The sequence below is a fragment of the Psammomys obesus genome, unplaced genomic scaffold, assembly GCF_907164565.1.
Source record: "Psammomys obesus unplaced genomic scaffold, mPsaObe1.curated_primary_1811, whole genome shotgun sequence".
NCBI lineage: Eukaryota > Metazoa > Chordata > Mammalia > Rodentia > Muridae > Psammomys > Psammomys obesus.
The window spans coordinates 12,231,760-12,243,975 of NW_026596149.1; the positions used below are offsets into that span (position 1 = coordinate 12,231,760).

The 12,216-nt window shown below is 41.7% G+C and overlaps 1 protein-coding gene across 8 annotated transcripts in view; it reads right to left on the reverse strand.

Annotated features, from left to right (window-relative positions):
- Nucleotides 1-2,222: 2,222 nt before the first annotated feature.
- The window catches only part of Celf2 (CUGBP Elav-like family member 2), an 837,937-nt gene continuing 827,943 nt past the window's right edge, over nt 2,223-12,216 (reverse strand). For all 8 annotated transcript variants that reach the window (XM_055593762.1, XM_055593759.1, XM_055593755.1 and 5 more), the window contains 3 exons: nt 10,207-10,350; nt 7,414-7,585; nt 2,223-6,041 (listed from right to left, as the gene is read on the reverse strand). In XM_055593762.1, coding sequence (XP_055449737.1) covers nt 7,458-7,585; nt 10,207-10,350 — 272 coding nt within the window. In that variant the 3' untranslated portion in view covers nt 2,223-6,041; nt 7,414-7,457. The remainder of the gene's footprint in view (nt 6,042-7,413; nt 7,586-10,206; nt 10,351-12,216) is intronic.

Consider the following 12,216-nt stretch of genomic DNA (forward strand, 5'->3'; position numbering starts at 1 on the left):
AAAGATGGGATGCCAAGCCCTTGCTAAAATACACTTGGAAGAACTCCCCCCTCCACTCTGTTTTGTTTCCAAAGTCCATTTATTGAATATTAATTCATAAAGACAATGATATAATTTTAATGAAAAATATCCTATATCACTCAAGACTTAAAAGAACAATATCCCTTAAAAACACTGCTTTGAGAAATAATCACATTAACTTTACACACAAGTCCTTTCTTAAGCTTTATTTAAGAAATCGAGTACTATATAGTTCAATATATATAAGACACATCCAGTATTGTGTTCCTGATAGCAAGTGCATAGATTTTGTTAAGATACCATTTTCACTCGATAGAAACGGTTCATGGTCACACGAAGGTAATATTCCCAGTGAATTTTCCCAAGCATGAGAGGAAAAAACAGAACACAGCAAAAATAGTGAGCTACAACAGAAATGAAAAACGAAAACAGTGAATTAGTAGAACAGTCGATTCCTGATAAGTGAATAAGCTGATTGTCTGGCCACAGTGTTTTATTCACTTATCAGGAATGATGCCCGGTCTGCTCGTGTTCACTGCATTGCCTAGCCTGCTAGCTACGAGCCTGCTAGCTACGAGCCTGCGCTCACACCCCATGGCTGCGGCCTGGCAGGCATATGGCTTCCAGCAGCCAGGAAATGTTGTTCTGTGGTTTCTCAAGGTGCCTGTGCGCAGGCAGTAGGCAGGCCTGCTCACAGCATGGTAGAGTTTTACAAAATCAACACTGAGTGAATTTAAGGATCAGTCGGTCGACTTTATAGTCACAAGTGCTTACAGGACGAGCCTTAGTGTCTTCTGTGGAGAAGCCCGCTTTGTCTATCTTTGTGTGAACATTTCTGCTGAATTGTGGTCATATTCATATTTCAAAAACACACCTTGGAAAGAATTTTATCATCCTCTTTCCCAGCTCTTCCCTCCCTCATGCGGCCCATTCCTCCAGAGAAGAAAGAAGAAATCACACCTGCAGCTGTCTTTCCTCAGTAATGGAAGCAGTGGCCTCTCAGAGGCACACTGACGGCCCCATGAGAAAGCCAGCAGACGTGTCACTAGAAATCAGCTTCCATCAGCGTGCCTTTAGGACTCTGAAGCTCATTCCCAGTGAGGTGTTCGGCCTAGGGAAAGAGCCGCCTTTCTTCCGGTTGGTAGGCTCGTGGCTCTTGACCTGACTGAAGACTGAGGGGCCAGCTGAAACCAGAGGTGTGTGTGTGCGCGTGCGTGTCTGTGTGTGGCAGCCAGAGCTGTTAATGGCACCAGGCTCAGGCACAGGTGGCCCAATGCAGGCACTGTGTGCACTGAAACATTAGAAGGGTGAGAAGAGAAGGAGCAGACGGCCATGGGATCTGGGAAGACTTTGAGGGCAGCGGGCTCCTGAGCAGGCAGGCAGTAGGGCCGGGAGGCTGAGGCTTCCCTGCAGGGGGGGGGTGGGCACAGTTCTTCTCTGGCCGGGGCTGGTGACAGTGGGAGCATAGTCATTCCAGGAGGGGCGTGGGGCCTACAGCACTGTGAGCGCGCGCCCTCTGGGAGTGGACGGCCAGGACTTGAGAAGTCTCCCACATCCCTCCCAGAGCACGGCTTCACTGGTGAGCCTGGAAGCCTTCCCACGTCTGTTGGTTTAGTAACGGAAGCTGCCCCTGAATGAAGTTAATTAGCTTGCAGAAATGCATTTCTAATCATACCCATCGATCCGTGTAGCGGACACCTAAGGGTAACTCTTTTTACCCCTGTTGACAAACCCTTAGGGTTCGCCTCCTTTATAACCCTGACTGCAGTCATGTGACTTTTGAAATGAAGGTAGACAGAGGGAGCCCGGTCTACTGCTTCCATTCCTCCTAAGGCTGTAGCAGAGACGCCATGAACGCTAGCAACTGTGGATATGAGGGAGGGGAGAGGAGAGAAACATGAGTGGTCAAAAGACCGTAAAATGCCTTTGCCAAGTCCAGCCCTGTCGGCAGTTCTTAGAACCACAGGGACACAGGGACAGGGCAGATTGTCTCGGAGGCAGCGTTAGCGGCGGCAGGCGGTACATAAACCAGGCGGGATGTGAAGTTTCCTTGTTGCCCAAATCAGATATTCACTTAGGTGGAATCGACTGTATCTTTTACACAACATATGGAAAAAAACAGAAACGTGCAACAGTGAGGTGTGTAGATGCGCCAACACAGAATGACCACCAACGATACAACACGCAGAGAGAGAGACAAGTATTAGGAAAATGGTTTAATATTGGAGACAGAAGCAAAAAACCGCATCACACAGTAACATACATATTACAAAAATAAGTCTGACTGTTTCAGCTACACGGTTATGTTCACAATGAGGACAGAAGGGTCAGAAAAAACTTCGATCTAAACAGCAAAAAAGCAAACTCCTAAAGTTTAACTAATACATTTATCCACTTAAAGTGACTGAGTACTTCTAAATCTAATTATCTTATTGTGTAACTGCACAATACAGAATAAAAAGTGAAACTTACCGCTGTATTTTAAGACAAAATTCTAATGCTAGATATAAGCAAAGGGAAAAAAGAAATCAAGCCAAAGTTTTTAATCTTAAAAGAAAAGCAACTTTCTTTCTATCAACCAGAAATCAAACTTGAAATCAGTCATTGTCAGGGGCCCACAAGAGTAAGCCACAAAAATTTCCATTTTTTTTTAATCTCCAGTATAAAAAATCCCACTGGTACAAAATGCATAAGTACAATCAGTTGTAGAAATAGGAAAGCCTGCATTTTTGTTTTTTGTTTTTGGCTCAAATTCCATCAAACAACAAAATCCAAATGCATCAATAAAACAGAAACAATACTCAAATGGTCTTACAGTTTCCACTAGATTGCATTAACTTTGGCTTTTCTCAGACAATATTTAAAAACTATTTTGTAATTCTAAACAAAATGGTATTATTAATCTACAAACAACAATTTCCACAGCACAAAAACACAAATACATTTTTGTATGACATTATTCAAAAGGTAATGAAACTACATTTTTTTAAGTTTTATTTTTTTTTAATTAGCACTTAAGATAATAAAAACAGAAACAGTAAATGATTCCAGAGTAGCACAAGCCAAAGACCTAGAACCCCTGTGGTGACAGAAAGATGAACTTGTTACACCTCGGAGGCGTCTGATCAGAGTTCTCTGAGTGAGTTTTAAAAGACTATTCTCTACACTTGATTTTTCAAACGCAGTTTCCCTGTATTTTGTCTTCCGGAAACAGGCCCTGTGCACCCTTGCAGCTTTTTCCTTTTGATATTGAAAGATAAAGGACAGTTTGTCTCTGAGGAAGGTTCTCTTTCTAACAGTGAAACATGCAAAACCAAAAGCCTCCCCCTCAATGTACTGTCTTGGTTGCCTGCAAAATCAGAAACATCAACAGAAAGTGCCTGCCTGGCCCGAGCCTCTGGGGAGTTAGGGACGGGGACCTGACTGTGGGTGGGTCAAGAGGAAGGAGGGCAGTTTGCTTCCATGGGAAAATAATCATCAGATTCTTTTTGAGATTTATGTCACTGATAAATGAGCAGATTCCGGATGAGATGGTCTACGAAATACAACTGGTATTCTCTTGTGTTTCTACGTGTACCTACACACCACCACATAGTAGAGACTGAGAGATGTGTGTGGTCACTTTGTTATTAAGCTGAGTGCTGCAGAAAGTACAAAATAGCCCTCAAGGATGAAGGAAGGCCCCGGCAGTAGTAAACAGGTGGGGGGTAACACGGATCATGTCACTGGAAGTGCACGTGCTGTAAGGAAGAAACTGTTTTTTTGCATTGTGAGAGGCTAATCCTTTCCATCTCAGGGCTATCACGTTCACACACACATTAAACCAAATGGGGTGGGTGAGAAGGAAAGGGAGCTGAGCCAGAAGCTTGCGGGGTATGCTTTCCCAGGGGCTGGCTGTATGTTGGGACTGGACGCATGACAGTAAGGTCTGTCAAAACAAGACATCTGTTCATGTGAAGTCAGACTCGGAGGAATATGGCACTTGAAAAAGTGGCAGCAGGAACTAGTCCTAGTATTTGGTTAGTAACTGTGGTAAAGAGCACAGCTGAGCTCCTCTTAAATGGCCAGCCCCTTTAAGTGTGTTCACCCTAGAAAACCAGAAAGGCATGGAGAGGCCGGAGGCTCTGCATACGCAGGTGTCAGCTGGAGTTCGAGAATCCCTAGCATAATGGCTGATTCAGCATTACTTAGGAGTGTTTAAGAAACAAACGCAGAATCCCTTGAAAGACTGGACCACTATAAAAGCCATTTAACTGCAGGGAGTATGAAAATACACTAGGACATACCATGAAACCTGATCTCAAAAAGCAAACATCGTCTTTAGGGTTTTTGTAGGGGCCGAATCTACCTATTTTTACCTTCACAGGCTTTACTCAATCTTTTAAACTTAAACTAAAGGAGCAGAGGAGAACAGGAATGCAGGGGAAATAAAAAAAGAAAATAAAAATGGTATAGGAAAAAGACTTAAAAGTTTTTTTGGGTGGCTGGGGATCTCAAAGAACAAAAATAACTCAGAAGATACAGATGGGAAAAAAATTCCAAATCAAAAACACCCCAAAACAAACCCAAGGATGACAGTATAAAAAGTTAGCAACATTCCAGATAGCTCTGGTAGAAAGGGTTAACAGTTCAGAACTTTCTCACCTTAGAGGTTTCCAGATATTCTGAAGAAAATACATGTGAGGGCTGCCTTCACAGCACTGCGTGCAGAGTGGTTAGAAAAGTGAGACATGAGCACTTATACAATGTCTTACAAAAAACAGCATAGAGAAATAACAAACAATAACAATTTCAGGCAACAAGACCACAGAATAGCAAGTTAACAAACTTTGTAACCTTTTTTTTTTTTTTTTAAATATTAGGGATTTATACAAAACACATAATAAAATACCCATGTTATCAAATTACTTCTCACAAGAAACACACCGAAGCTCTAGGAAGGAAGTACCTTTGGAATTTGGCACAATATAGTTTTCACTTTTTTTTTCTTTAAAAGAAAAAACAAAAACAAATCACATTTTGCTGAACACAAACACATCTAATAGTTCACGATAAACAAAAGTGACACCAATGCTTCTCAAGCCAACACAAAACTTATTCTGGAATAGTTTTTTTTTCTCTCATATGAATTTTTTTTTAAGCAAACAACTTTTTTTTTTTTGAAATTCTTTTTTTTTTTTTTTTGTTTTCAGTAAACCAATTCTAAGCTTGTCTTATCAACAAATAACATTAAGACCTTAAGACTCATGATGAGACCACAACTTAATCCACAGAAGCACCAACGTGACGCAGTTTACAGTAACCTTTCTCCTGTACATTGGAACAGTATAAAATATAGGTCATTTCATGTGCATTAAACCATGGATTGTCTAACTGTGAGTCAGTTCAGCAAAAGGTGACACAAATAGGTAGCATTTGCCCCGAAACAGGGTAAATATTTTTCTTATACTAATCTACAAAAAGTGGTTCTATATATATCTTAATGAGAAAGTGAGCCACCTAAAATGGCCTTATCAAAAAACTTTACACTGCCTGAAAAATGTAAAAACTATTACAGACCTCTAGAGACTTAAAATCAGACAGTTTTTTTTTTCTCAAACTGTTTTTGGAAGTAGTCTGTTAGAAACCAACACTCTGTGTCCCTGGACACATATTGCTGTTGTCACCAGGGACCAGGCAGAATGCCAATCCCTGTGTAATACTTTCAAGTCTGTTTTATGAAAAGAAAAAAAATAAGAAGGAAACATTTTTGCCACAGGTTTTTTTTTTCCTATAATTTGTCTAATAATTTCAGTCTTGCATGAATGCAGCAATGTTTTTCACATTGACTTCCCAGAATTCATAGCTAGATGAGGTCACATGCAAATTTCAAAGGTCAAAACTAGATCAAAGGTCAGTAGGAGAACCAAATATGATGTGAGGTCAGAAAGACATCAGAAACAATGACGGGACGATGAAACTTTTTTGAGACGCCACAGGGACATGCTAGGCAAACGATGAACTAACGGGCATGGAGATGTCTAGGGAAAAAACAAGGAAGAGTAAAGTTACACAGAATCTACGCAGCAGCAACAAAATCACTTTCAAGGGTGCAGGAGAAAAACTAATGCAAATCTTAGGTCTTCAGGGAGTCTATGAGCCATTCACATAATTTGCATTTCTTACACTCTTTTTCCACAGCACAATGAAACCCCAAGAGAATCCATCTGGAGAGAGTGAGAGGGGATGGATTCTGGGTGCTTTGGGGTGAAGGACTAGCAAGGGACAGAGGAGAGGGTCCAGTCTGAACAAAGGTGACATAAGGGGAAGTCAAGACAACTGAATTATAAACTAGATAATGGAAATTACGAACAAAATAATCAGACAGATACAAACAACAGGAGGATAAAGCATGAACTTTAGGTCTAGGGTTCAACGGTGAAAAAAAGCCCATTCCTAGAACAATTCCTCTAGAGACTACTTCAGAAGGTTCTAGCTAGACAGAGAACTGCTCTTTAGGTACCCAATAAGTTAACAATAGGCAATAAATAACTTCCATTATTTCTGAGGCAGTAAAAATTTTGTATAAAAATAGAAATGCTTTTTTTACAAATAAAATTTACAGGCCTGTGGCTTTCTTTTTTATTTATGTATTATTTATGTATTTATTTATTTATTTATTAAATTTATCTTTCAAGAAACATCAAGTATTTTCACTCATTTTTATTTGATTTTTTAAACCCTGTAGCTTTAAGAAACAGATCTCTAAATCTTTTTTTTACATTAATCCTTTCTAAAAACAAAAATAAAACAATAACAAAATAGACAACCAGTGTAATAATCTGACCAATAAATGTCATGTTTCTTTGAACCCTAAAATAAAATCCTACTTATATTAAAACAAACCAATGTAGTGGGAGGATGTTTTGTGGAGTTCTAAGTGCTTCTCTTGGCTTCTCCCTCTGCTAGGCCGCCACGTTCACTCTAACCGTGGGGCCTCCGAGGAGCGGGCGGGCGGGCAAGGAGGGGTGAGCTCCCCAGGCAGTGCTCTTGGGGCACCAGTGGTTTCAGAGTTAGAATTGCACATTAGTGTTTGCTTGCCTTTTAAATTCTCAAGATGTCATTTATTTCTTTATATGTTTTTCTTTAAAAAAGCAAAACAAAAATTTTTTAAAAAGGAGTAAGGATATTAAAATCGCAAAACAAAGGAGAATACAGTGGCACAGTTGGAGGAGGGATTTACTCAATAGAAACAAGGTAGCCCAGGTTTTAGTTATGGCAGATTGGGAGAGGGGGCATGAGTGGAGGAAATGGAGGCCTTATTGTAAAATAACCGTCTCTCTTGGTACAAGTTGCCATTGTGGTCCCTCCTCTGCCTTCCCTGTTGAGAACAGGCTGGCTTGTGGGACTTACCCTAAGAAAGCTAAAATAAGAGCAGGGAACTTCTGGGGCTAGGATCAGTAAGGTTTGCTGTCGTTTTTGGAGCGCTTCAGCTGCACCTTCAAGCGTTTCATGCCGATCTGAAAGCCGTTCATAGCCTGGATTGCAGCTTGTGCAGAGACTGGATTGTCATAGCTAACGAAACCTGGAAAACATAAAGGGGAAGGAGGTAGGGAGGTCAGGGCGGAGGGGAAGTCAAGTAGACAGTGGGGCTGGCGGGCTGGCGGCACAGCGAGGCTGTAATGCTGAGAGGTGCCAGTCCCAGGGTCTGAGCTGGGCTCTGCTGGGTTTATGCTGTCCTGTGCATGCACAATGCATGTCTGTGGACAGCAGTGGAAATACCCAGTGGCCAGGAGTGAAAAAAGCTGGCTGGACTACAAATTCTCCATGTAGGACAAAAACCCTCCCCATAAAACTAAAGCTGAGTTGCTCTAGGAACTCTGTCCCTCTGTTTAGTGCTCTGAAGTCATATGTGGTTGTAACCCACCCGACCCTGCCAAGGATCCTTTGGAAAAAATCCTCAGGAAGAGAGTAAGTACTATATAGATGTACTATGTATACATGTATATTCACAGACAGAGCCTACACAGGGTCGGCTGCTTCAGGATGAGTCAACTACCAGATTAACTGACTTAGAATAATGTATACTAGCTTCTCGTCTCAGGGCTTAATAACAGTCTAAACATATCCCAGTTATTTGCAACTATAACAATAAGCCACCATCAGAGACAGGTCATGCCTGTTTCTGAAAAAGAGTCAATGATATTCTACAGAGATTCAGGAAGAGAAAATTCTAGTTACTGAGTTTGTTTTAACAACGGAGTGAGAGGCAAGTCAGGAGTACAAGCATAGCTTGGTTCATACTGAGTCAAGCCGTGAGCTTTTCATTTCAGGACTTTCAGGGGCAATAGGAGGCTATTCCAGAGACTGATTTTCACTTCCAAACATCAGCAATTTGGAAGATTCTAGCATTTTCACCTCTATGAAGGTTTAAAACTAAGAGAAAATTCGTTTACAAACCAGTGGAGGGAGCAAAGGACATGAACATACTTTGAGCAGAGTTCTCAGCTGGCAAAAGTGGACAGATGGCTTAAAGCAGGAAAGCTTTTCATATGTAGGCTATATTGCAAAAATGATTGTTTAAATTTCTATTAACTCTAATTCCCAGTAAGAGTAATCTCAAATCCAAGACTTTCACTCTGATGTGACTTCTCCTTCTCTCTGGGTCTCTTAGGTAGAGGTGGCAAGATGATTAAAGAATGGAAATGGGTCAAGAGTGAGATGGATGAAAGGATGGGTTTATTACGACAAGCAACTCAGCAAACTGGGAGTGTAAGACACACAGACTCGCTCACTGAGAAACTTGGGAGGCAAAGCTTTTAAGACAAATTGAAAATACATCCCTGATTCTCACAGCTACAACTTGTCTTATCATGAACGTATTGGTTAAGTAGTTTGTGGATTGACAAAATCTCTTTTCAAGGTTATGTTTCCTCAAATCACAAACTACGATCCCTTTTGGCTTCCGAATAAACTTAGAACAGTAATGAAGCTCTGAAAAGTGTTGCTGAAGGCCTTGCCCGGGAACCGTCCCACAGGTAAGCTGTGGCTCTCACATGTGTACACCAGGTTTCATGGTGCTCCGCAACTGTTCCAAGGGATCTTTACAGTTCCCACAAGAGAGGGGCAGTGGGTTAGGCTTTCTCCTAGGGTAAAAGCAGTCACTGGAAATGGTTGGTGCATTAATTCTTCTAACCCCTGAGGTCTAGGCTTTCCTGGATGATGAAAGAGCTTAGCAGTAGAGCTGTAGGAACCAACACATTATCTACCAGTCAACTAAATAAAGTTTAAATTTCTGGCTATTTGAGAACCACCCTACCTTATTTTCTTTGTAGCATATACATTCCTATTTTTTTTGGCCCATATCTTATTTTCTAAAATGTACTGCCTCCCACAGTGTGAATTATTAAATTGTAGGAGTGATATCGGCAAAATGCTGTGATGCACACTGGGCCAGAGCTTGCTAAACAAGGCTCTGAACACCCCAACTTCTTTGGGGGCTAACTCAGTTTAAAAAATAAAGCAGTCATGGATTTAACAAATGCTGTCCTTGTGGTATAGAAATACGGGGACACAAATTTTCATCATTTTGTGGAAAAAAAAAAAGATGTTCCCTTTGGATAGAAGGGCTGCGAGGGCAGCCAGCTAGGTGTTTTGGAGTGTTTGGTTAGTACCGGTATATTCCTGCGCTCTGTGCCTATTCAGGCAGCCCTGGACAATCTTATAAGCCCATTATAATTTTGTTGTCTGTAACCATGGGATACACCCAGATCCTTAGTCCACAGAGATGCAGTGGCAGCAGCCTGGCCACACCCTGCTTCTCCGTAACAAGCCCTGATACAGTGTGGGAGCTACTTGAAACTGCAGGAGTAAGGCTTGGCAACAGAATTTTAGCAGTGCTCATCGGTAGTAGTACAGAGTAAACATTCATGGCTCTATCTTCAGGGCTGGAAGAAACAACTACTGCTCTGTGGTGAAAAAGAGAACCAGATATACAGGAAGATACTGTAGTACTCCAGTATAGAATATTACCTAACATAAGGGAATGCCCCCTTTGTATGGCTCTTCCCCCTTTTCTGATTAAATGACTTCGCCCAAATCTGTTGACATGCAACTAGAAGGTCAGGCGCTACCACCATGAGGAAGGCCCTATCCTGACTCCTGACTGGGAAACCTGCAATATTTAGCTAGGTTTCTTTTGCATACCAAAACACTTGCTCAGATTGGTCTGTTTGTCAATGAAGACTTTAGCAGAGATAACATTTCCAAAGGGCATGAACATCTGCAGAATGTCCTGGTCTCCAAACTCCTGTGGAAGGTGGTAAATAAAGAGGTTTGCCCCCTCTGGACCTAAAGAGGAAGAAAAAATCAGAGTAAGGTATCCCCCAAGTCTTAGTCCCCAAAGCCTCTTAGGAATACTTCAGTAATAGGCTAGTTGTTTGGCTTTTTCTTATGAAGAATGAGCAGATGGGGAATGTTAAGTGCCGGCATGGTCTTCAGGAAAACATTCGTCCTCTGAAAATTTCTCATTAGCAGTAGGGGTGGGTGGGAGGTGGGGTGTGCTCTAAGTGCTTCTTTTTCATGGAGAATCTCTAGATCACTTTAGCTGAACATTTGCGCTCCTCCCCGCGGGGCGAAAAGTGTAGCAGCGGGCAGGGCAGGGCAGGGGTAGAATTTAGGAATGAGTCACTCCTGGGGGGCCGTGTGGATGATCTCCTGAAGTAGAAGGGAGTGCTCTTTGCCCTCTAAGCAAACAGCAGCACTTTAGAATGATGAATGGAACAGCAGTAACGCTGCTCACGTTTCTCAGTCGCTTACTCAGTTACTCAGCCAGTCTTGATTTGGCCTCTCTGCGCACACACACTCTAACAGTCATCTGTATCAGAATGTGGCAGGAGTCAACAGTAGGAAAGGTATCTCGAGTCTTGCAGTTTGGGTGGCTTTTACAGCTCTGAGAATTAGCCTTGGGAGTGCAGTAGATGCCAGAGCTTCTTCAAGAATGAGTTAAGCAAAGCTCTCCCCTTTCCACGGAAACATCAGAAACCAAGGGAGAAAGGAAAAGGGTTTTCTTAGCTATCCTGCTTGGAAGGTTAGTTTTAAGTTCTTCACTGAACTCAAGACTCATCTACACAAGAGTTGTATAAAAGTTAAAAGAACAAAAAAGGGAACCAGATGTCATTTGACAGAGAGAGGATAAAGTTGGGATACTTCTTGGATGCTGCAAAGAAAAGAGCTCACAGAAGTGGGAAAAGGACATGTGTTCCAGACTCTCACAGGAGAGGGACCCTCTGTTCCATGTGGTCATCATGGGTCAGGATCCTGTGAGTTCCCTACAGAACTCCTGCAGTGGGGAATGAGCTCTATGTGTGTGCACAAGAGGAAAAGGAGGATAAAAGAACTTTGTGAACTATGTGAATTGGCACATCTTTGTCTGCCCCCAGAAAATTTTCTTAAAGAATGAGACTTTATTGAAACCAGAGATGAAGCTATTTCTTCTTTACTTAAAAACATCTCTACATTACTATGTTGTTATGGATTGTATGGATATATCTGTAATACAGCTCAAGGGAGGCAGCCTGTTTTAAAGGGAGACAGATATAGTTGACACGTGTCCTTAACTGTTTTCTTGTCCTAATATTGATAGATGTGAAAACTCAAATGCTGGAAATAGGTGTGTTAAATGCTACTGTGCCATGTGCGTTTTTAGTAATAGGTATACCACTAGTCAAGTGTGTGCCCAGATTTAGAGTGCCTTTAAAAAAGGATTTAAATACTCTAAGAAGGATTAATGGGGCCCAATTAGCCTTGTAAGGAATGTTGCTACTCCTGAAATCTGAGCATTAAGTGCAGTCTTAATGATTAGAACAGACTATGTGTGCCTGAATGATCACGACAATCCAGAATGCTACATACATTCTGAATGTGCCCATGCCAGAGAGAGGGAGGCCACAAACAGTGAGACAGACAAAAAGAGGTCCTGGTCCTTTGTCTATTATCTTCCCAGGGACAAATTCCAACATCTTCATCACCCTCTTCTGACATCCCTTTACCAAGAAGCATTTTGACCTTTTAACCCTCCCAAATGGAGGAAAAAAAAAAGCAGTTTCATATAGAAAAACATTCACTATATGTAACTGATGCAGATGATACCCAAATCAACATAAATTCACACACACACACACACACACACACACACACACACACACACACACACAC